This window comes from Apus apus, chromosome 1 (assembly GCF_020740795.1).
Source record: "Apus apus isolate bApuApu2 chromosome 1, bApuApu2.pri.cur, whole genome shotgun sequence".
Classification (NCBI taxonomy): Eukaryota; Metazoa; Chordata; class Aves; order Apodiformes; family Apodidae; genus Apus; species Apus apus.
This window is the reverse complement of record NC_067282.1, coordinates 141,587,441-141,611,853: the sequence shown is the minus strand read 5'-3', so window position 1 is coordinate 141,611,853 and position 24,413 is coordinate 141,587,441. Positions and strand designations below refer to the sequence as shown.

General features: G+C 48.2%; 2 protein-coding genes across 4 annotated transcripts in view; one reads left to right on the top strand and one right to left on the bottom strand.

Annotated features, from left to right (window-relative positions):
• The window catches only part of ADIPOR2 (adiponectin receptor 2), a 44,782-nt gene extending 34,111 nt beyond the window's left edge, over positions 1–10,671 (top strand). For all 3 annotated transcript variants that reach the window (XM_051623361.1, XM_051623369.1, XM_051623376.1), the window contains exons 3-8: positions 861–980; positions 2,779–2,950; positions 3,630–3,816; positions 4,845–5,032; positions 6,257–6,450; positions 7,906–10,671. In XM_051623361.1, coding sequence (XP_051479321.1) covers positions 861–980; positions 2,779–2,950; positions 3,630–3,816; positions 4,845–5,032; positions 6,257–6,450; positions 7,906–8,037 — 993 coding nt within the window. In that variant the 3' untranslated portion in view covers positions 8,038–10,671. The remainder of the gene's footprint in view (positions 1–860; positions 981–2,778; positions 2,951–3,629; positions 3,817–4,844; positions 5,033–6,256; positions 6,451–7,905) is intronic.
• An 8,773-nt stretch (positions 10,672–19,444) lies between these two features.
• CACNA2D4 (calcium voltage-gated channel auxiliary subunit alpha2delta 4) overlaps positions 19,445–24,413 on the bottom strand; it is a 135,946-nt gene continuing 130,977 nt past the window's right edge. The window contains exons 36-39 of the mRNA XM_051641026.1: positions 24,166–24,283; positions 20,940–21,052; positions 20,301–20,383; positions 19,445–19,630 (exon numbers count right to left, since the gene is read on the bottom strand). Coding sequence (XP_051496986.1) covers positions 19,544–19,630; positions 20,301–20,383; positions 20,940–21,052; positions 24,166–24,283 — 401 coding nt within the window. The 3' untranslated portion in view covers positions 19,445–19,543. The remainder of the gene's footprint in view (positions 19,631–20,300; positions 20,384–20,939; positions 21,053–24,165; positions 24,284–24,413) is intronic.

Here is a 24,413-nt window from a genome sequence, read left to right as displayed (position 1 = left end):
CAGAAAAAGCAAAAAAATTTTGAAGGATCTAGATAGCTCACCGTAGGTTGGAAGATGTCTCCTTTTATTTATTTAATAAAAATTCCAAGCAGCTTGTTGAGTTAGCTTGTTGATGGAAATAGTTAATAAGGCCTTACTCTAAGGAGAGAGCTGTTTTGTGGGATGAATACCCAGCCAGATCTGACTCAAAGTTCAGGACACTAACCTGAACATTAATTATGATAATTTCTAAAGTATGTGAGGTTATATACCAGAGTCTCAGTTGCTTTGGATGGCATGACTGATTAAGTAATCTTTATTTTAAAGTTGTTAACCTTGATACGGGAATAGGAGGGAAAGTGTAATACACAGGAAACCAGTCTCCATACGGATTGCGGGGCTTTCTTGGGTTGGTTGTGAGGTGTGGGACAGCTTTCTGCATCAAGCCTGAAGGGTACAAAAGGCTCTCTTCGGCTTGCCTTTATTATCCTAAAATGCCAGATATGTTACAGAGGCATTAAAGTAGGCATTAGTGACATTGAAACATAAAATAGGAAGTAATCCTTCCCTGGAGGTGGGTAGGCTGCAAGACTCAGACTCCATATCTGGGTTTTAATGAAGCGTAACTTACAGAAGAACACTGCTTTCTTCCAAACCTGGTGAAAACGTGCACAATGGATTAGACATGTGAACTGTTCTCACATACCTAAGAATTTTATAATTTTTTTGCTGTTCTTTTGAATTCTCTTCTCAGTGCCATACAAGGAAAGAAGACTTCTTTCTTTGCCAAGCCTTAAAAATCACAATTTTGTATGGAAAACAAAGTCACCTTTATCTGTTCATCTTTCTACAAAGCATTTTCTCTGTTTTTCCCCTCCCAGTGTTCTGAGGAATATAAACACAATGATGAGTCACCTCAAGAAGATGAAGGGTTTATGGGTATGTCACCTCTTCTACAAGCCCACCATGCTATGGAGAGAATGGAAGAATTTGTGTGTAAGGTAAGGGCACATGCAAAGAGCTGAAGTAGTTACTGGTTTTAGGTAGTTCCAGTAGGCAACAGACTATACCTGCAGCAGCTGCACTACTAATGTGAGGGAGAGCAGGCACAGACCATCCCTGAATGGGCATCTCTTGTAACTAGTATGTTACAACTAGTAACACTGCAGCTTCTCAGGATCTCAATCTGTCATGAACAAATACTTTGACTTGTAATCCCTGTTCCATGCTTTACAAACTCTAAAGCTGATTGTGCAACTGAGGAGTCTCTTGAGAAACACCTGTGAGTGCAAAGCAGAATAAAAGCCTTCTGGTTCAAGGCATTTTCATTTACAAGGTCATTTTTTCTTCAGACTTGTAAATATTTTGCTTTTCCAGCACTATTTGCCTCCATTGTAGAATAAGCTTTGTCCCTTATTTGAAAAGGAAACAAAGATGTGTTCAAACAACTATATCTAAGTTAATCCATTGTAGATTTTGCAATTGCTGACCTTGGCTCAATTTTTTCTACTCTTTAAAGCCATGGGGCTGTATCAGTCTCAGGCCCTCCTTTCTTGGTAAAAGGAGGGCTGCTTCTTATGCACTTGTTCCTGCTGGTTTTATGAGTGATTCTTTGATGTTTTTGCAGGGGAACCCCAGTTACTTAGTCTTCTTTTGTGTACTATGCATCTTTTTCCCATTTAAGATGTTCTGTAGGGTGGATTGTGTAAAATTAATTCCTTCCTGCTGTTCCTACCTGAATTCCAAGCTTTTGATTCATGGAATAAACACTATTTTCTTATTTAATGTATTTAAACACCCAATCTTTTAACTGGGTTGGTCATTCTGATGAGTTTTCTTTTGCTTCCATAAAGGACCATGGAGAATTGGTTTAAGAACTCTGGGCTCTTGTTGAAACTGATACAAGAATATAAGCTTTTTAAACTTAGTGTTTCAGGATTCTTCAAGCTTGCTCCTGTATTACTAGCCAGACGACAAACCCAAGGAACACTGCAGAAACAACCCTGGTACATAAAGCATTCCCAGATACCCCTCTGCTTGGCAGTGCTGCTTCTGAAGCCAAACTGAAGACTTCTTGTACCTTATGCTACTGAAGCAGCACTAAGAACACCTGTGCAAACTTTTTTTGTTTGGAACCAGCTGCAAGAACATTAGTGTGCACATATGCTCTTTTCCCCTTTAAAGAAGAAATCTGATGGAATTGAGAGTCATGAATCTGTTACCTTAACTGATCTGTCACCATTTGTTTTGAGAGTGTGGGAGCAGTTTTTTTTCAACCTGGATAAGGGACTGGACACTTCTCACAGGACTCTTGCCACTTGATATTTTCTCACCCATATTAGTGCTGATGAATAGCTTTTTTGCTAAACTGCCCCAGGTGCTAGCAGATACACACTCAGACTAGCTTGTGGTTGGAAGAACAGACTTTTACTTATTTCTGGGAGAGAACAAGGTGTAGGCTTCTTCAGTTAAAAATTGAAAATAACAGAACATGGAAATGAATTAAGTGCTTTTCCTTCATTAGCAGTGAAAATGCCCAGTAGCTTTCCTGTTCAAGGAAATGCTGAAGTATTCATTTATCTGATGGTGCAGCTCAGCTTCATAATGGTACTGTTTTGAATAGGATACAGTGACTTAAGTATTGTATTTCAAGTCTAAAGCCTTTTTCCCAGAGATGTCCCATCAAGCCTTTTCTGTTTAGATTAGAGCAACGCTTTTACTAATACGGGTTTTTTGACTTGTACCATACATCAGTGGAACTCAATTCCCTGCATTTACCTAAAATCTTCTAACTTCTAGGTATGGGAGGGCCGATGGAGAGTCATTCCTCATGATGTGCTGCCTGACTGGCTAAAGGACAACGACTACCTGTTGCATGGACACAGACCACCTATGCCTTCCTTCCGAGCTTGTTTCAAGAGTATCTTCAGAATACATACAGAGACTGGTAACATCTGGACACATCTTCTAGGTATTTTCAGCTTCCTCTAATGCTAATTAGTTTTATTGCTCTCTTTCTTTGAGAGCAAGATAGAAAGAGGTCTGGGGTGATCAGCATTATCGTTCCACTAGTAACCTGTTAAGTTAACAGGTTGGTATCCCTCTCCTAATTTTATCCCACCAGGCTTGGATGGGACTTCCTTAATTATGGCATTCAATACAAATTAATGAAATATATTTTTCCTTATCGTTAGTAAATGACCAGTAGGTATTCTTTTTTCCCAAGGGCATAGGTGTTAAACTGAGATGGCATTTCTAGCCTGAGGAACATGTTTAAATTGCAGCTTGTGTGAGTGGTTTTCAACTTGGAAGGAGCCTTGAAGGGAAAGGGTTTTTTTGAACTATACCCTCCTCTTTTTACATTTTGTGGTTGTTCTAGAATTGCTATTGTTCTAGAATGTCCAAATACGTGTTGGGCATCTTGCAGAACAAGTGAAAATACAGGGTCCATCAAGTGTCTATTGGATCAGTCTGAGGCAGAAATGAGATTTAAATGCACAACTAAGGTAGGGCAGTACTTTCTTCTGCATGTGTGCTGCTGGTTGTGCAGCTCCTGTGTTTAGTGCTCCTGCACATTGAAGTTGTGTTTGTAGAAAGAAAAGCTTTAGGTGTGCATATACTTGACACCTTTCTGCCTTACTGTTTTTCAGGTTGTGTGTTCTTCCTTTGTCTGGGAATCTTCTACATGTTCCGGCCAAACATGTCCTTTGTAGCACCTGTGCAGGAGAAAGTGGTTGTTGGATTGTTCTTCTTGGGAGCCATACTCTGCCTTTCCTTCTCATGGCTCTTCCACACAGTTTATTGCCACTCAGAAGGTGTTTCCCGGCTCTTCTCCAAGTAAGTGCCTAGAGGAGAGGGCAGGCCAAATAGGATACAGGTGGGAAAACAGCGTTGGGATTTATGCCTGGAGCCTCTGTGGAGGAGTTGTTCATTGCATGACTGCATGTACTTTGGAACAGAGAATCAATGCAGCCTTGTAATTATTGTTTGTTTCAGCATGAGTTTTTGCGCTGTTTTAGTCTGAAAACTCCTTACGTGCATCTTGCTGCTCTAAGTAGTACACCTAGAGCTTAGTTGCAGGACTTAGAATTTTTAATGCAGCTGTGACTTCTCATCATTTCAACTATTTTGAGTAACTTTCAATCTTGCGCTTACGTAAGACAGCTCCACAATATGTATCAAGATCGTTTTTTTGTTTTACTATGCTTTCCTTTTTGGCTGGCTGCGAACTATCTCCTGTTTCCTAAGATTACTCAACCTATGATTATGTAATCTGCAAGACCCTCTCTAAAGTAACCCAGCAATTGAAATCCTCTACTGAAAAATGAACTCCGTGTCTTGTAGGAGCATTTTGTCTGGTTGTGGTAAAAAGCAACAGCTGTAGCAATACCTTCTCTTCACTGGTGTATGGGAAAACAGCATAGTTGAAAAATGGTGACATTGTTTCCCAGTGGTGACTAAAACTGCCTCACTAGCTCATGCTTGTCAGATACCAAAGTGTTTGTGTTGGCTGTGCTCTCACAACATACCGTGTGACCTTTTTTGTGTTCAGAGGACTCTTATGCTGCTATTTTCCTCATATGAAGCTTAAATCTGAGTTTCCTCCAAAAAGCTTTCATCTAAATGCTGTTGTATTTATTGCTGATGACTGTCCAAAAATGGCCTTACTAATTGTTTATCTACGTAATCCATTACTCTCAGAGGATAATGGTAGAAGAGTTGCCATCAAGAAGTAAGTTGCAATAGTAAAATAACTTGATTTTGCAGTGAGATTTAGATAGTTCTTCTACTAAATAAGAGCGCGTTGGTCTGAAGACTTCCAAAGGTTCACATTTCTCAGCACGCTGATTTGTGTTTCCTTCTAGGCTGGATTATTCTGGCATTGCACTTCTCATAATGGGCAGCTTTGTACCATGGCTGTACTACTCCTTCTATTGCAACCCTCAGCCTTGCTTCATCTACTTGATTGTGATTTGTGTCCTGGGCATCGCAGCCATAATTGTCTCACAGTGGGACATGTTTGCAACCCCTGAATACCGGGCTGTAAGGGCAGGTAAGACCTGAAGTTAGTTGTTTTGCCTCTCGACTGCCTTTCCTCCTTCCTACTCACCACTTGGAAAAACCACCTTGGGAAGACTTAAAAGAGCTTCATTTTGTACTCAGCTAATATTATTTGCTTGGGAACTTGATGGGTTTTCTTTCAGCATTTATTGTAGCCACCTGAATGCAGAGATAAGGGTGGGTGCCAGGCTTGGAAGTGCAGTCCTGAAATGGGCAGTAACACACGCAGCAGGAAAGGCAGTGCAAAGTATTTCTAGCCATATCCAGCAACTTTGCTATTGCAACAGAATGACTGACTGCTTGGTGTGTGTGTACGTGTATATTCCTTCTACTCTTTGTCTTGGTTTTGTAACACTAGGCTTAGACAGTAGCAAATCAGTGAATTAATGATTGAATTAATTGGAATAATTTGCCTAGATAAAACATATTTAAGGCAAATACCTTAGTATTTCTCTTTACAAGATCAAAAGAACAAAACCAGATTTGGTTTCATGTTCTGAGGTAGGAAGAAGACAAGGCTTTAGGGTGCAGCTCTGGAATCTGAACACAGCTGGGTCAAATAGTGATGTTTCTTACAACTTAACCTTCCCATGCTGTCTACAGTGAATCTACATTTCCTGGACAAGCTATGGGTGTACCTTCGGAGAGTTCAGCCTTCCAACCTTAAAATCTGGATGCGACATGGTTATTCCCCCCATGCACGTTTTCTTAATATTTTTAAACTTGCTGCTAAAATCTAAATTAATCAACCATGTTCTCATATATGGCAGATCAGATGAGCCTCAGATGCTACTTTTCTGTTTCCTAGAACTACTTGTACAGTGTATGAGAAATCCTCTTTGTGTCTCCTTGTCTTGCTCTTGAGAGATTATGGTCAAGCAAGATTTAGTTGGTGTAGTGTCAGTGCCCTCTACAGTCCAAGATATGTAACTGGCTCAATGAACATGAAAGCCGGCTGACACACTCATTAAATTAAATATTTCAGTATCTGCTGGAACATAAAACTAAGTAGTTTCTGGTATATGAAGGAATTCTGTCCCTTCTTGAAATTCCTCTGCAATAAAGCTCTTTAGGGACCTCCAACATCAAGAGTTGTCACTGTTTTGCTGCTCTGGCAAATACTGAGTTTTTCCTCCCTAGCCTTTGTATTTTCATTGTCTCCCTTTACCGCCACTGCATTCAAATCTGACTCTCCCACATTTTTTTTACCTCCCAGGAGTATTTCTAGGTCTGGGTCTTAGTGGGGTTATTCCCACGCTGCACTTTGTCATCTCTGAGGGGCTCCTGAAAGCAGCCACAATGGGACAGATAGGCTGGCTGGCACTCATGGCATGCCTGTACATCACTGGTGCTGCACTATATGCTGCCCGCATCCCGGAGAGATTCTTCCCTGGCAAGTGCGACATCTGGGTGAGTCTACACAATGACTGGATGAGGAGACCAAAGGGAAAGCTGGTTCCCCTTGAGGCTGGAGGATGTTGTGTCCATGTTTTCTTATTACAAGTATCAAATTGCTGCACCAAAAGCATAAGTCCTTAAGGGGCTTAACAGCTGTGGGCTCTCTGAGCCTGACGTATCTGGTGCCTCTCTTGCTGAGAGGTATGAGGTAACTGCTGGTGTGCAAGTTCACCCCAGCACATATACTAGATGGGTAAGTGACTTTGTGAACCTTTTTTTGTGTGTGGAGCATCCTGCAAACACACGTTGTACCTTGCTTATGTGAAGAATAGTGCATGGTGATTCCTCTGATATTCAGTGTGTTCTCTGGAATTTTCACCATGTCTGGCTCCTCATCTTGTGCAGCTAGTGAAAATGCTGCATAGAAATAGTAGACTTTGGAGGGATCTCTGGCCTAGAAGAAGGCAGAGTGGAGTGAGCAAGTGGGTGGGTGGGGGAAACTTGGTATGAGGGAAAGGATCATGAAGACTGGATGCAAAGAAAGAAATTGGCTGGAGCAAGAGTAGAAATGAGAGGGAGGTAGACCTTTGGAAGGCCACTGTACTTCCACTAGGATAGTTTAAGGCCCCTGAAGAGAAGTGAGAATGAAACCTGGGTTGTTTGAGTGTCTTTTGCACAGCAATAATTTAAGTTTGTTGAAGTGGCCAAAGCCTTGTTACAATAATGAGCTAGGCTCCAAGAGCACTGGTGTACCACCAACTCTTTTTCCAAGCTTCCTGTGGAGCCTGCAAATGCACGTTTGTACAAGTTTTTCAAGAGCATTGTCCATGTTGGTATGACTTCCCTCAAACAAGAGCATGCTTTGTCATGGAGCTCCCTCATGGTTTTCATTCAGCTGTGCTATAATCAGTAGCATCCTGGGCAGTCATTTGGAACATCTGGTTGTTTCCATGTTTTAATAGAATAGAATAGTTTATTTTATTTTTTTGTTGTTCTGTTTCTCTGTGGATAAAATCACAACGTTCTGAAAATCTGCCTGGTAAAATTTTTGCCTGTGACCAGAGCAAAGTTTATACCTGTTAGCTGAATGACACAGCCCTTTTTATTAATAAAACATTGGTGTGTGTTTTGGAGGAACTAATTTAATAAGTGTCCTGCTTGAGCCTTTTGCCCAAAGCTGTGAATTACCCTTGTCCCTTCACAAAGATGCACTGTGACATTTATCTAGCCTATTTGTTCATTGACCAGCTGGTTAAGATGGCTAAAGGGGAGGGTGTGTGTGTGGAGAATTTGATTATTTTGCTTATGATAGGGGAGGGATGGGCTTTTAATACACAACATAGAGAACTTCACAGCTTGTAGTGCTGCTATGTGTTACTGTGAACTTCAGCTGTGGCTTTTTTGGAGACAGGGCATCACCAGAACCCAAAGTACCCTGGCTGAACAGCAGTGTTTTCTTTCCTACAGTTTCACTCCCATCAGCTGTTTCACGTCTTTGTAGTGGCTGGTGCTTTCGTGCACTTCCACGGGGTTTCCAACCTCCAGGAGTTCCGCTTCATGGTGGGAGGAGGCTGCACAGAGGAAGATGGGATGCAGTAAAACCAGCCTTCAGCCCAAGACCGTAACCAAAACAGGGCCGCGAGCGCGGCTGGAGCATACAGGCTAGCAAAACGAATACCTAAGAAGAATCCAAGTTTCAGCTGATAGAGCATGGAGCTTCACGGGGATTCTGACTAACCAAGATAAATTCTATACCTCAAGCAATGGAATGAATCAATTTGAAGACCAGGAAATTCTGAAACCCTAATTTATTCTTGGGATCTACAGATTGAGCTACAGAGGACCCTTTCCAAATCGGCTTCTGTTCAATGCCATATTTATTTGTAGAACTGGGGAGGGATAGCTTAGCAGTTTCCTTTTTTTTAAAAAAGAAAAAAAAAAAAAGAGGTTAAATTTATATCCTCTTGGAGGGTTTGGGAGTTGATTTTAGATGCTCTTTTGGGAGAAAAAATAATTGTAAATAAGATTTCTAACTTTCTGTTTAAATAAAATTTATATAAATGTTTTAAACAATGGGTGGGGGGAAAAGGGTTTTTGTAAAGAATGCAACATGCAAGTACCACACACTGTTTCAATTTTGCACAAAATATACAATTGCAGGAGGACCAGGTAAAATTCCCAGGAGTGAAGCTTGTTGGTCCTGCAGATCTTCCTGGTGGCCAGCATGCCCTGGGCAATGTGGGGTCCTGGCCAGCACTTGGAGTAGCTTCAGTAGGTGTACACAAGGGTTGTGAAGGCTGGATTAATCATGTTGTCATCCAGGTCACAGTGTTAGCAGGTTTATTTACTCAAGTAACTTGAAAGATACATCTGCACCCTGCCTAAGTGTATGTGGGACAGCTGCCTTCCAAGCTTGCGTGGCCTGTATGGTTTTGGATAGTGGATCTTACAGTTAGTTGGTTTGGTTCTCATCATATGAATTGGAGCGTGATGGGAAAACTGCACATGGAATGGCAAACAGTCCGACTCCAGCAGTGCCTGCCTGTTCCCAAAGGCCACCCGTTGAGTAGATGGTTGCCATTTGTGGGCCTGCCCTGTTTTGTCTGAACAGATGATGGTAGTGCACTTGTCAAGAGATAGTAGAGCATGTGAGAGGAAACAGAGATGGGGTTAAGAGGGACTGGAAAGAGGAAGCTGTATGCTCCAGGACTTGGACTTAACAGCTACTGCAGGCCTCGAGCACATTACCTTCTCGTGTCAGGCTCAGCATGCCAAGGGAGGTTGCAGGGTTTTCTTTTTAAGAGGAAAAATCCACAATCGGCCCAATGCAGTTCCTTTTTTTTTTTTTCTTTTTCCTTAAGTCTGCTTCCCATCTGTGCTTTAGCAATGGGACTGCTGGTATTTTTTAAACCTGAGAGTTCAGTTGGATTGCTGTGGAGCAGACACACCTCCTGTATAAGGGGAGGCATATAACCTTCTCTTGTGTAATTGATGTAGCTTGATCTTTGGAGCCCAGTCAGAAGCCAGACTGAAGGAGAATCTTTGGAGTTGTAAAATGAAACTTGAATGTTTTGTTTATTATGGCACAGGTATTGCTTGGAGTGTTTAGTTGGAAATTCAGAGCAATTACCTCTCACAGATGAGTTAAACAGCTCATAAAATGCTATATTTCACGAGGAAGGAAGGTAAAGGGTGGGTTTTTGTTGTGGTGGTTTTTCCTTTTTTTTATTTTCTTTTTTTTTCTTTTTTCAAGACTCCTGCAAGTTCATCCTTCAAGAGAAAAATGTGGATTGCAAAGATCTGCCATGCTCTGGATATCATGGAGTATGTTTGAGGGAGTTATTTTGCCTAATGGAGTCAAGTAGAAGCAGAATGCCTTCCAAAAGTTGACAGGATATTAAGGCTTCACCCCTCAAATGGAATCTTTGTAAAGCCTCTGAGAGCAAGGTCAGCTGCCAAAAGAGCTGCTGCGGCAGAGTCTGTGAGCTTAGAGGGACATGTTCTCAGTAGGATCACTACATCGGATGCCTGTAGGGCCAGAAGAGGTTATCGCAGGTCTGTGTGGTTCTAAAATGAAGTAAAGAGCAGTATTAACTTGGATGTAAGGGCTAATAGCACTGGCATCCCAGGCAAAGATGCAGAATTGCCTGGCAAGAAGTATACTGGTGTCTGAGAAAAGCGTGGTACATATCAGAATTAGAGTTGTCTGTAAGGTGCTTTGGATACCTCTGTAACAGCACCAGCAGGAGTGGCAGTCTCCATCCTGGATCATCCCATGCTCACTCCTTGAAGGGTGATTGTAACCTGGTCCTACACAGCACAGAACTATTACAGAAACACAGTACTCCACCTGCTATTCTTAACCCAGTCAGTCTCTCCTTTCAAGAAGTTTGTGTTCCAATAAAAACAACTTAGCTGTGCACTTTTCTGTAGCTCTTGCTGAGAACTCTTCCCAGGTTGGCACCTGAATGCCTTACTCTCAGCAGTCAGAGGCTTGCTTGCTCTGTGTGCAGGTTATTGCCATAGAATAGTTAGGACCTACAGCTTCTTTCCTTCCCCATTAAATAGTGGCCTTGTTCAGTATATTTCTTTTTAAAAATTGCTTACTGTTGAAAGCAATGAAGCACATTCTGGGGTTTTGATGGTCGGGGTCTCTGGTGATGGTTCCATATAAGATGGGATCTTATTACTTGCTGTATTCTTAACTTCTGCTAATAAAAGAACCAAATTGAATATTGTCTAATTTGGGTCTTTCCATGCTCTGTGTGAAGCTTGAGGGAGTTGCTCTCCCTTTGTTCCTTCCCAACGCTCACAGGCAAACACTTCCTAGATAAAAGGCTTCTGCTGATGCAGCAACTAAACTGGTGCCTAGAGGCCTGCTTACATACAGTTCAACTGATGCTCGCTCTGTGCCTCCTCGAGCAAAAGCCAGTGGGTGGTGGGAGTTTGTGTGACTGAAGCATTAGTTCTGCAAATAATTCTGTCTGTAATTCACATCAAGTTGGTGCCTGGTTTTGCTGTAAGGTTTCAGTACTGTTTAACATATATAAACAGCACAGCAGGCACAAGTGTCCATGGACTGTGCTGACTCAGTGCTAATCTCAAGGGAAATTTGTTTTTCCAGAGTCTGGGCTTTTATTGGATGCCCACTGGTATTGCCAGTTGTAGTATGGGACAGATAGTGGTCTGGGGGAAGGAGGTGGTGTTAGGTGTGCCTGGTGCCACCACTTCATGAAGTTGATCATCATAAGAATTCCCTGGGCACATGATTATTCTGAACTTGCAGAGAATAAAGAGCATGGGACAACCTTTGTCCTCTCCCATGACTGCTTATTTTTGACATCTGCCATGTTTTAAAAGTAACTTGAGAACAAGGTGGGATTGGTGTTACTGCTAGGTCATTTTGTTTTGGAAAGCTTAGCTGAACCTTATCTGTAGAATGAGGGCAGGCAGGATGGTCTTCGGGCTGGTTAGCGCTTGTCAGACCTGTCCATCTCCCAAGCCTCTGTCTGAATGTAGGCTGGCTATAATTTCAAAGGTTATCTACGTTTGCATGTTTAGAGACACTAATTTTCAGTGACTCAGTTTTCCAGTTCCTGGTCTTGCAGGCTTTGGAGCAGACTGTGTGTGTACCGGCTCCATCCTTGTTGTCTCTTAACCACAGCAGGTTGTGTGCCTGAGGTAACAGACAAGCAAGGGAAAAGGAGCAAACTGGCCTGGGTGAAGCATTGTGGAAGGAGCAGAAACTGATTTATGGACAGTAGTGGAAAGCCAAAGGTGAAGCACTGGGGCTTGAGAGCTTATAAGGAGAAAAATGGGCAGGAGCAACCAAGGCTGTGATGAACAAGAGGTGGGGGGAAAAGAGGATGGGTGCTGGAGAGCTTGGTTGTTGTGTGCAAATTTTTAGGTGAGCTGAGATTGGGAAGGAACCTTCAGGAAGCCTGGATCAAATTCCTGGCCTCCCAGCCTGTAATTGAGTAATGAACTGACCATCTCCTCCTGATACGCAGGCTTAGGGATGGGAAGGAATTGGGTTTGGCTGGGGAGGGAGCAGGGCTGGTGCTGAGCAGAACAACCCTGTGCCTGGAGTGAGGTCTGCATCACTGTTCCTCGGCTGTCAGCAAACATCTGTTGAACTCCCCAGCAAGACAGGCCTAATCCTCCTCTTGTGTTGGTTCACACTGAGTCTTGGCATCCACAGCTTTGCTGTTTATCAGTTCCTCAACTCAAGATACATGTTTTGCAGTAACCTATGGGAGAGCAAGCTCCAGTAAATTACCTGTGACAGCATGAGGTCTCAAGGTGGATTTATTTATTTTTTATATGCAAAGCAGACAGGGAGAGTGTTGATTATCAGCATTGGATTGCATGCAAATGACATGAAAAGAAGTTGCCACGTTTGACTATGAATTAGGTTTATTTTGCTTTCAGAAAGCAGAATGATACTTAAAATTTGCCTGGGCAGGCTGAAGTTGTATGTCCTACCTCTTCTGCATGCAGCTGTGGCCGTGCTTTGCTCTGTCCCAAGAGCCACTTGCTTCATTCATTGTGAAGGGTGAACTTGCCCTCAGTATGGATTAAAGTGCTGCAATCAAGGTGAATATCTAGGGCCATTGCCTAGCTTTTTTTAAGGAACTGGAAATAAATGAAGCATATAATTAGTGTGGAGGAGCTGAGTTTGTTTTAGTAGAACCCATTAGAGACTTTCCTGCAAGACTGACTTCTTTTTTCCCCTGCTTTCCCCCCCCGCCCCCACCTGCTGTGTGGCATCAAGCGGTTTGTTTGAACCCAGCTCTCCTGCTGGTCAGTGCTTCTTTATTTGTCTGGAATGTCCCAGCTGACATTCTGCAGGCTGTTTCCCAGAAATACTTTAAATAAAGTTCCCTAAAACGTTCAGCTCCCTGAAGAAGACGTGTTAATTCCTAGGTCCATATTTCTGTTTGTGAAGGAGTACCAGCCTTGAGCTCACAGCAATGTAGAGGTGAGTCATATTGGATCATCTTCAAGTACTTGAACGGTGAGCAATGCATGAGAAGCACATGAGGAATCCTCTGCCCAGCATCACATGGGCAGTGCTCCAGTCCAAGCCACTGCAAGAGGACCACAGTGTATGTGGTCCCTTGTTCACCCTTGGGAAGGTAAGTTCCTTGGGGATGGATGGCAGGATGTGAGCCTGGCACTCCTGCATGTGCACAAGGGGCTGGTTTCCCTGCTCGGGCTAAGTCTGGTGTTCTCCAGGAGCTTCACCTTTGCCCCTCCCTTCTCTAGTGGAATTAATGTTTGCACTACAAAGCTGTTACTGTTTCTGAGCTCAGAGCTGTTTGCACTGGAGATTCACGCTGATCTTGCTTTTTAGCAGCTTCATCTCTGGTATAACTGGGCACAGAGGCTCTTCACAGCTGGCATAAAAACTGAACTAGTCTAGTAAATGAGATGAGAAAATCATGGGCCTGGCTGGGTTCCCAGAGCAGCGATGCATTGCCCTAATGGAGGCCAATGATGCCCAAACCAGCTCCAGTAGCAATCTGTTTTCGTCTCCAGCTGTGCCGAACCTGTGTGCATGGTTTGGGGTTTGCTGAAGTGCTGGCCCAGAGCCCAGCTCCCCTGAACCAACGCAGTTGTTCTCTGCAGCTGACACAGCCGGGGCAGCTCCAACCCCCACCCTGGATTTGCAACAGAAGCAGCCACGGCCATGGGGCAGCAGCTGCTGCTGGGAAGGGGAGAACTGGGAAGCCATCCCTCCTGGGAGGGATGGAGCAGCTGCTGTCACCACCTCCCTGCCTGCTGCTGGCCTCAGTGGTCAGCCCACGGGCTCTGCCCTGGCTCTGGCCCAGCTCCCCTGTCCCACTGTGGGCAGCTGGGTTTGCTGCCTTTGCCAGGGAGCCTCCTGCCAGTGTTGAAAGTGATGCTGTGTCCCTCAGAGCTGGTCAGGAGGTGGGTGACAGCAGGCTCCAGGCCCTGCTGCCAGGGGGTGGGAAGGCAGCTGAAGGAAGCCGCTGCTGGCTGAAATTTAGGCAAGGAAGTGCAGCTTTTGGCTAGTGTGTCACCTACAGCATCTGTGTACTTGCTCTCGCTGACATGGAGGACTTCCCCAGCAGCTCCCTGGCTCCTTCCCTGCTAGCTGTGTGAGGCCAGCCCCTGGTGTGATGGTGGCCTCCAGGAAGGCTGGCAGCCTTCTCTTAGGAAGGGCTCAAGAAGCCCATGTGTGCATCCCTGTGCAATGCATAATGCCAGTGAGGAGAAGGGCACAGCCCTAGTGGAGCCGTAGTGGGAGTGCGAGGATGGGGCTCCGTGCACAGCCCTCTCCCACCGTTGGTGGTCTGGCTTGGGGAAAGGTGGGCTGCTGGGGCTTCCAAATCATGGGGCAGCAGCAGGAAGCAAAGCAGGAGGAGCTGGATAAATTTCCTGCCTGGCCCACAAGGTATTTACTGAAGAACCACACTTGGTAGCGTTCAGGTGGGGCTGGTACAGCTTGTGTCATGCTTTGATGACGCTGCGTTGCTGTGGCTGATGTCATGGGAGGCAATGACAGCGGCGTTGGCTGGCTGAGTGACGGGGTGTAAAGGATCCTTTCAAGTGCAGGCAGAGGTGGTGTGAGGGGCCCTGCAGCTGGGGCAGGGCAGAGGCTAGAGGAGCAGCCTGCGCTGAGGGGTGGATGGAGGAGCTCCCCAGCATCCAGTGGGGACAGGAGCAGCAACCCCTTCCAGTGAGCGCCCAGCTGGTGATGAAGGCATTCACAGCAAGTGGGAGTTTGATGCTTCTTCCCCCTTTCCTTTTGAACATTTGTTTTGTAAAAAAGTAAATGCCATGTTTGGCTACCCTCAGCCCCCTCCTCCCCTGCAAACAGAGGCCTGTGAGAGCACAGGGTTTCTGTGCAGAAGGGACTAGTGGGCTTTGTCAGCAGAAAAAGCATCCTGAGGAGCTCTAGTCTGACAGTTGTGTGTAAAACCAAGCAAGACTAAGACTGTCGGTACCGGTCCTTTGCTCTGGCAGAGGAGGGCACCCCCCACCCCCCTGGCTTTAACCCACTTGGAGCATGTGGCTCCTGGGTGCAACCACTGCTGTCCCCAGCCTCTCACTAAGCATAAGCCAGTTCAGACCAGCCTGCTGAAAAGCTGCTGCTTTTGTACCCACTCCCAGTTGTAAACAGCTGCTGTAGATCTAGGGCTGATTTTCCTACAATATTGTAGGATGAAGTCATCCCTGTCTGATCCTACTTGAAGGTGTAGTCATCTGTCTGCTCTGTCCTAAGACATGAGTCAAGGGAGGGCACACATGTACGTGATGCTGTGTGACATGTGTCCCTGCCTGTGGCTCAGATGCCCTCAGTGCCCACCACAGCACTGGGGGGGAGGGCAACGTTACCTCAGCCTGCAGTGGAGTGTTTCTGAAGGCTATAAGGAGTGTAATGGAGGGATTTCAGGTCCCTTCCCAGCTCCCTTTCCACTTGCCTGGGAGGAAATTGGCTGCAGGTTTAGGGATTGTGAAGTCCCTGATTTGTGTGGCAAGCAGATGAGGCCAGGTGGGTCTGAGGGACACCCCTTATTGCTGAGCACTGCTTGTGACTTTTCACCCAATGCCTACGGTTTGTTTACGGGGATGGATGGTGTCTTGCTGTGATTTATAGTGCTGTTATCAAGAGGGCAGCAGGATGCTGCTCAGCTGGAAGTGAGAGATGGCCCCTCTCACAGCTGCTTTGCTGCTGCTTGGATTCGCTGGCCTCAGATCTCTGCTCCTGCTGACCTATTTTTGTTTGCTGTGCCCAGTATATGGTTGAAGAAATTGGGAACTGGAGCAGCTACTCTTCCTGGGTTTTTTTCTCATGCTGTAGGGCCAAGAGAGCAGAGCAGGAGGTGGAATTTGCTTAATCCCATGTCAGAGACAAGAAACAAGTAGGTGTGCTTTGCTGGAAAAAAAAATAAAAAATTAAGCCATACCTGGGAACAGCTCAACCCACCATGGATCAGCAGCACCGTGGGAAGAAAAGGTCTGCATTTGCGTCCCAGTAAATGGCTAAGACAAATCTCATTAACTGAAGCAGGAGCTTCTGTGGCAAAACCATGCCACAGCATGTGAGTGTTGCCTCTCCTGGGGAGCACTGGCACAGGCCCCCTGGGAGCCGCACTGGCCATGTGCACCCGCTGGGGTTTCAAGGGCAGCTGTGCCAAGCCCAGCCAGGCCATCCCAGCTCCAGCAGCTGGTCTGTAAATCAAATCCCCACTAGGGATCAGGGGGTCCTCTGCAGAGGGTTACTCAGCACTGCCCAAATGGTGCTGCTGGAGCTTCTCAGGGACCCTGGGGTCTCCTCCATCCCCCTGTGCATTAATGGGCAAGGGGGGATGCCTAGGACATCCCTATCAAGCGAGTGCAAGCATGGAAATGCTGTGTATGGCAGGAACTGGCAGTTCAGCCCAGGGAGGGAGCATGAGATGTCTCCCCCCATGGCCCCTGTGCTCTGGGGAGCTGTGCTGCAGCACTGGGGCACCCCCAGATCAACCCCAGCTCAGATGATGAGGGGCTGTGAGTTCATGCCTTACCCTCACCCCCTCACAGGGGCCACTCTCCAGACACACCAGACCATCTCCCGACTATTAGTTGCTATCCAGTAGCACCTCTGAGCCCCCATCTCAAACCCTGCAGCGTGGGTGGGAGGGAGGCTGTTTGCTGAGGGGTGTGGGGGGCACTTGAGGAGCAGCTGGTGAGCACTGGAGGAGGCAGCGTGGGCCGGTGGGATGGGATTTGTGGGACTGAGGCTGCACAGGCTGGGGCAAGCACTTGACATTCCCTTGCCAGCCCTGGTAGAGCTCAGCTGAACCTGCCAGCTGTCCCCACAGCCTGGCTCTTGCTGCCTGGCTGGTGCCCAGGAAAGCCCTGCCATGGAGGCACTGGCAGCTCTGGGAATGGCTCCTTTTGCTTTAGCTGGGTGCACCCCAGCACTGATGGCACAGAGGGAGACATCCATCCTGCTGCTCCACACTGTGGTGTGCAAATGTTACAAAGTGGCTCCGCAGCCCAGTTCACCCTGTGTGCTCGGGTTTCACGTCAGTGCAAACTTCCACCCTTATTTTTTGGTTTAAGAAGTAATCCAGGTCTCACACCTGTCCTGGTCCCTCCAGTTACAAGCTATGCTGAAGCAAATAAGCTGTGCAAAATTCACAGCTTCACTCTTTAAAGGACTGTGTGTACTTGTGGATTAATTCACCTAAAACCAAACATGGTCTGTATGCACGTGGGGCAGTGTGTATTTATGTCTCTTTTTTAAGCTGAGTGGAGATGGGACTGCTAATCCTTTCTGACAGGGAGGTCACCCTTGAGAGTGGTGCCCCAGGAAGGGAGGCGCCAAGGGCAGGCACATGGAACTGGGGAAGCTGTGCCAGCCAGCGGGGGATGCCCGGAGCTGGTGGCTCCTCCATTTGTGAGCAGTTCCTGATTCTTTGGCCTTGACAGCAGCCCCTTTCCCTCTGAGCTGCTTTTGTCTTCCTCAGCTGCTTCTGGCTCTGATAAGGTCACTGCATCTCCATCTCCGGATTCACTTCAGTACTGCAGTTATTCCTCTCCTCCTTGCTGTACCGTGGCCTTTAGCAAAGCAAAACCAGCCACAGCGGGAGCTGCAATGTCCTGAAAGGCCCCCACCACGACCTGGTTGTGACTGGTACTGTCCCGTTGGTGTTGGGTGACATGGGTGACACTGGTGGCAATAGGAGCAGCATCCGTACTGACTAGCACACCTGGGCTGCATATGTGGCCTTGTGCAGGGAAGAGGACAGCCCTGTTTTGAGGATAAAGCCCTATCTCATAAAACTGCCCTTTGCAGTTAGACTTTTGGGTCTCACCCCAGCAGTGGTGGCTGTGGGAGCAGGTGGCTTGGTGGGCTCAGTGAGGAGCCCCACACGTGTCGAGGGCAGTGCTGCAGGCAGTGCTACTTGTCAGGTGACAAGGGAGGAGGGTGCAGGTGCTTACCCTGCAGGAGGGGGCAGCTGGGCTCTCAGGGGGCTGGATGGGGTGCAGGGGTCTCCCAAAATGGCCCACCTGGCAGAGAAGGCCAGGACAAGGTTCTGCCCTGCTGGATTGCTCCCTTGGTGCCACCGTTACCTGGGTGCTAGAGTGGCTACAGATGGGGATGGTGCAGAGCTCAAGGTGAGACCCTATTTCCATCCTTAGCCATTGGCTATGGCATCCCTACCCCTGGCACATACCCTGCTGGTGCCAGGACCCCCACCTGCCTCAGAGGTGACTGAGAGCTGTGGGGTGCAGCTGGCTGCTTCACAGTATGTGCTGCACAGCCAGACGCTCCTTTTTCTGTAGCTCTAGTAAAAACATCAGTACAGCAACAAGGAGCACTTCTTGGCATCCCTCTGAACTGCTGGCACACCCCTGGTGGCCAGGCCACCGCAGCTGTGTTTGCAGTCCCTCCACCCACACTGTCCCCAGAGGTTCAGCAGGGTTCAGGGGTTTCTGGGATGTGGTGTAGGGCACAGATTAGTTAGCACCAGCCATGACATGCTGAAGCTTAAAGTATCTATTTAAAATATGCCATATATTTGTTTTTAACGAGATAGTATGGAGCAGTTAATACAAAAAAAAGAAAGGGAAAATGAGTGCTCCCCACCCATTGTCTGTAAAGCTCTGTGAGAAATGGCCCATGCCTGCCAGCCAGGAGCACCAGGCTCAGGGCAGGGGGCTGCTTGCCCCACAACAACCAAGGGAAGCTTCAATGAGCAGGGCAGTGCTGCTCCAAAGGGAAAAGTGCCTGTTTCTTAGCTGCTTCTGCAGTGAAACTAGCAGGCAGGGGGGAACATACCCCCTCTTTTGGTGGGTCACACATAACCTTTTCCCAGGTGTAAGTCCACATCTAGACAAGAATCTGGATGCTGTGCTAGCAGTGCTAGGAGGAGTCTCTTCAGTAGAGCTGGCATAGCTACAGCTAGCTAGTCAGGTCATGCTACTTCCCATTGGTCCAGTTGTGTGCCAAGTTAGTCCAGTTCAGCTTAGGTACCGTATCCTGACCCTGGGGTCCTGGACCATCCCCAAGACCAGGAGATGCTGCCTCCCTTCTGGGGACCACTAAGGGCCCTGTTCTGGCAGGGCTGTGCCTGGGCTGCTCAGGTCCTGGATGTGCAAAATCCTGGTGGTTCATCCTAAGGGACAGGCAGAGAGTGTCCCCCGCCCCTCCTGCTCTCCTAAGGCCAGATTTGCCCCCTTTGCCTCCAGAGGCCAACTACCCCAAAGTGACTTGTGGGTGATGGTGAAATGCCAGCCATGTCAATGACTTCAGCAGTCCTGGCTGTGAGCCAATGGCTGGGAGGAGCAGCTCAGCAGGTGGTGTGTAGGAGCTGACCCTGCTGGTCCTCACACAGGCCTTTCACTGTGGGCTTTGGAGGAGGGAGCAGCTTCCACTGTCGACACAATGCTGGACCTTGCTGCGGGCACAGGATGTGCTGTGCTGTGTTGTTAACACCTTGGGCTCCCCAGGAAGACATAGTGGGCATCCCAGAATGGCCTGTGTTCCCATCTCCTCCCCTCCTGCTGCTCTGGCCAGCAGCAGCCCTGTCCTCCCGGCTCCACGTAAGGTGCGTTGCAGGCAGCGTCGCTGTTGCAGGCAGTGTCACCGCAGAAGCAGAGCCAGGGGCAGGAGGAGCAGGGTTGGTGACATGGAGACCTCAGCAGCACCACCGCAGTCTTGAGCATTTTCCTGGGAGACGAGAGATAGTGTCAGCTTGCTTTCTGCCAGGATGGCAGCTGGCAGAAGGAAGGGAGCCCGCCTCTTGCCTTTGGAAGGGGGAGCAATGCCAAAAGGAAGGTATGGTGGCCACCTGTGAGCTAGGAAGCCATCTGCCTCCCCTGCTCTCGGTATCCTCTGCCCCACACCCTGATTCCCATCCCTCAGCCTTGGAGGCTGCAGCAGGATCAGCTCCTGCCTGCACATCCTTCCTGCAGCCCCTTCCAGAGTCCCCTGCCTGTCAGCAGGTGCCTCCTCCTGGCCCCACGGGGCAGGGACAGGCAGCTGGGCTGCCTCACTTCTGTGCAAAGGTGCCTGGACCAAAATCCTGCTGGCCTGACAGGCCGGAGAGCTGCCTGGCTGCACCCAAGCCCAGGCTGCAAGGGATGCTTACACAACTGGGGACTCTTCCAGCAAGTGAACCCTCCAAAGAAACCAGCAACGCTGTGATGTCTGAGCTCAAGCCCTTCCCAGGCATTAGGAAGATCCTCAGGGACTCACACGGCTGTGGCTGTGTGATGTGGCATTGTAATGCACACAACTCAGGGGTGCAAGACGTGAGCACAGGTGCAAGCACGCCCATGGCACAACCCAGCCCTGTGCTCTCTCTCCCTCCCTCCCTGGGGGTGCTGCCCTGGGGTACCTCAGGGTGAAACGCGTGGCACGAGTCCGGCCGCCGCCTCAGCTTCTGGGACCGCATCCGCTCACACTTCACTGAAGCGTTATGTGCGAGGCTGTTAAGGACACAGGCAGGGAAAAGGGACCCACAGGGCCCTGATGCAAGTTGTCTATGTGTACCTGCATGGGCTGGAGACATCTCCAAGCACTAGAAGGTGGCAAGGAAAGACAGGCAGTGGAAGTGGGCAAAATGCAGGGAGAGGGCTCAGCTTCATGGTGACAAGTTACACCACATTGCCACCCTTACAAGGAGCGAGGAAAAAGGACCCAGCAGGGATGGGTTACAGATGCACCTGGGAGCACTGCTGGAGAGCCACCCCACCAATGACCCTTTTTCCTGGCCTGTCTCATCCTCATACAGTGCATCTGACAGCCTGGCTGGTGGCATCTGGCTTCCTCTTGGTGGGCTGGAGGGTGGGACTATTTCCTCCTCTCCACTGCACTGCAACGCTGTCTGCTCTGTGTCTCCCTGGCTGTCCCACGAGTCAGGCCATGCCCTCCACCTCCCTTTAAATTGTTCTGCAAGGAGGTTTTTTCACTCTAGCAAACATGGAGACAAAAGGGTCTGTGGAGCTGTGTGTCCCTGCTGTGTATGGAAGGATATATTTGACCTCTTTCACATCCATTAGGACAGGGGGAAAGATGCTGCAGTCGCAGGTGGCATCCGTGATGAGGAGCAGGAGGTTACTGTTGGTGATCTGCTGCACCACAAACATCCTGCAAAGAAAAGAGTGAGCAGGAGAAAGCACATCCCTCCCACTGCAAAGCCGGTGCAGCATCCCTGGCATCACCTCCCACAGGAAAGAAATCCAAAGAAAAAAAGAGATCACTGGAAATGGAACATCAGCAGGAAGCAGCAGAGACATGGTGAGCAGCCATGTGCATGGGGGTAGAGGGTGGTCAGCGCATCTTTTTTGGCCTCGAGAAGCTCCAAACTGTCTCAGATTTACAACTCCATGCTAGGCACAAAAACCAAATTCAAACCCAAAACCCAACCAACCAATCAAAAACACCAGCCAACAACACAAGCCCTCCCCAAATGAGGCAGCCATGTCACAGCAGATAACACCTGAGGCGGCCTGGTTTCATCTGAGGTGTGCCAGTGCCCATTCAGTGTATGTACTATCCATGTCCTTATAGAATTCAAAGCTGTACATACTATGCAGCCCTGCAAGGGGCAGGGTCCTACTAAATTTCATGTTACTGGAGTGAGAAAGGAGGATCCCAGTAGTATCCACATCACATTGGTATGATGGGACTGGCCAACTGGTGCTTGGTCTTGCCTTCTGCCACGAACAAAGTGCAGCTTCACTTTGCAGCCATAAGCTTGCCTCTCTCTTCCCCTCCCTGCCAGACAAGCAGACTAAAGAAAAAGAGTCAGTGACAAGCACAGGCATGTGCTGGTGAAGATGTGTCCAGATGTAAGCATGTTCCTGGGGACGTGCACGTGAGGGCTGGTGGGATCACTGCAGGCAATGGAGGGCTCACATGGGCAGAGCAGGGTGAGGGCAGGCACGTGCTTTGACTGGGTGCACAAGCGTGCGTGCACGTGTGCGTGCAGGGCCAGCTCAGACATGTCTCTGTGCTCACGAGGCTGTGTGTGCCTGTGGCTTTGCACGCTGGCACGTGGCCATGTGTGACCCCACGGGGTGAGCACGGGGTGGCCAGGGGTATGTGTCACTGCATATGCACGCCGGTGTCACTGTACATGTCTGAGCATCTCACCAGCCCCTGCCTGCTGCCTCGCGGGCACTGCCTGCTCTCTGCCAGCACAGAGGCTGCAGGCAACCAAAGCCAGGCTGGGCTGCCCGTGCTGCCACCCCCACTGCCTGCCTGCAGGCTGTACTGTCACTGGGCAGCAGGCAGCTGTACAGCCCTGCCAAGGAGCTGCAGGCTGGCCTGGGGCTGCTGGGCACACGGAAGGCTTGGCATGCCCGTGCTGGTGACAGGGCTGTGATGCTGCAGCTGGTACCTGGCTCTGTGCACTCCCTGCCCTGCTAACCACCTGCCAGCCAAGGGAGAGGGCTTCTGGATTAGAAACACAGGTTTGTGAGGATCTATCCACCAACCTGACTGCACTGGAGGAATGCCCTGTCTTCCTGGTTATTTGCCACCTAGTCTTGCTGCCTTCTATTCTCTAGGGATTTCTGTAGCCACTTTTGGAGGTATTCAATGTCACACACTGACCATTTGAGACCATTTCATTAGTATTCCTGGCTGATGATTGCTTTGACAAGCAGATTTTAACCCATGCACAAATGCTGAAAACAGGACAGAGGTGCCCCATGCACCAATCTGCAAGCTAACTTTCTGCCCATGATGGAGCACCCAGCTTATCCTTGCTCCACTGGGAACCACCTGGGCTTGCAAAACATAATGGGGAAAACATGCACGCTCCAGTGAGCCACTGCTAATGCTCCATGGAGTCTGTGTTGGGGCACATGTCTCTCCCTAACATGAAAGTTGCAGAAGAGATGCGCCTAGGACCCAGAGGCTGCAATCCAGTCCTGCACCCAAAGCTATGAAGGAGCTGAGCAGGACTCAGGGGCTGCTGCTACTGGAGCTGGTGAGGTGCTGCCTCCATCCTTTGTACTATAAGGCTTTATACCCCACCCTTTATACCATGGACTCATGCGGGATGGTCAGTAGGAGACACGGGGTTTAGGCTCGTTAGCCTGGGATCATTCTACTCTCCCCATCTCCCACCACTCAGGGTACTGCTGTAACCACCATTGTGCAAGATAGGCATGGTGGAAACCTCTGGCACCTTTTTCAGGGAGGGTAAGCAGGTGTTGGGGTCCATCAAGGAGGGGGCCAGCCCCAGGCTGCACTGGAGATCTCTGCAGCAACAGCTTAGTGCACAGACAGGTCAGTTTGAGGCACTCAGCACCTCTGGATCTGCCCAGAGCTTATTGTACCTACACAACACCTTCTTGTCACCAAATCTGTAATCAAACAATGGCAAGGCCTGGTTTTCCTAAAGTCACGCTGACTAGCACAGGCTGTTTTCCTAACCTTTAAGTCTTTCCTGCAATTGGTCCAAGACTGAAGTTAGACTAGGTAGGATTGCTTTTTTTTTTTTTTTTTTCCTTCTCTTTAAAACAGGATTCCAGTCAGATCTGTTTGGATGCCTCATGCTAGGAAAAGCTGGATCAGTGGAAATTCATCCTTGTTTCACCTTTCAGCACGTGAGTGCTGGTGGCACTATGCAGCTGCTGAAAATGGCCCCTTTTCATAATGACTTTTCTGTTATTTTGGACTGCTTATTCTCTTAAAATGAAAACGGAAAAATAAAAAAGTGAACCCATGTTTTCATTTCTTTCAGTTTAACACATCTTTTTTCCCTCCTCCCTGCTTTTTTATTTTCCTTTTTTTTTTTTCCCATAGAAAAACAGAAAAGGGGGGGTGGGGAAAGGAAAGCTGAAAGCATTGCAAAAAGGAAAATTTTCTAAGGGTAAAATTTTGCCAGAAACGTGAACAAACAGAAAAAGTTCCTTCTGAAATCTGTGGAACGGAACGAGAAAGATATATTGAAATGCTCTTTCCCTTGTTCTACACCTCTGCTTATTAACAGATGGTTTTGTTTTTTTTCTCCTTTATCAATAAGTGGTAACTTGGTCCTTTCACCTCCTCATTGTGCAGCGTGGCTGTTGGGCTCTGCACTGCAGCCAGAGCTGCACGTGACATGGGCCATGCAGTGGGCACAGCAGCAGGAGACCCTTCTCAGGTTGCTGCTGTCACCAACAGGCTCTGCAATGAGGCTCGTGTGCTGTCAGGACCCAGGGATAGGTGTAGGAGCCCTCAAATGAAAGGGAAGCTGCAACTCTTACTTTTGGCAATCTCCACACTCGATCAGCCCATTGGTCTCCTTGATGGCCGGCTCGTACACGAAGACGGGGTACTCGGTGTCACAGGGCTGCAAGGTGTCGTGCTTCTTGTGCTTGTGAGCTGCAATGGTAAGGAGACAAGGTGAGAAATCAGGGGCAGAGGATCCTATGGGAGCGGTCTGAACTGAGATGGAAGCATTTAAGACCAGAGATGTAGGCTGGAGGAGCAGCCCTGCACCCCTCCCTGAGAG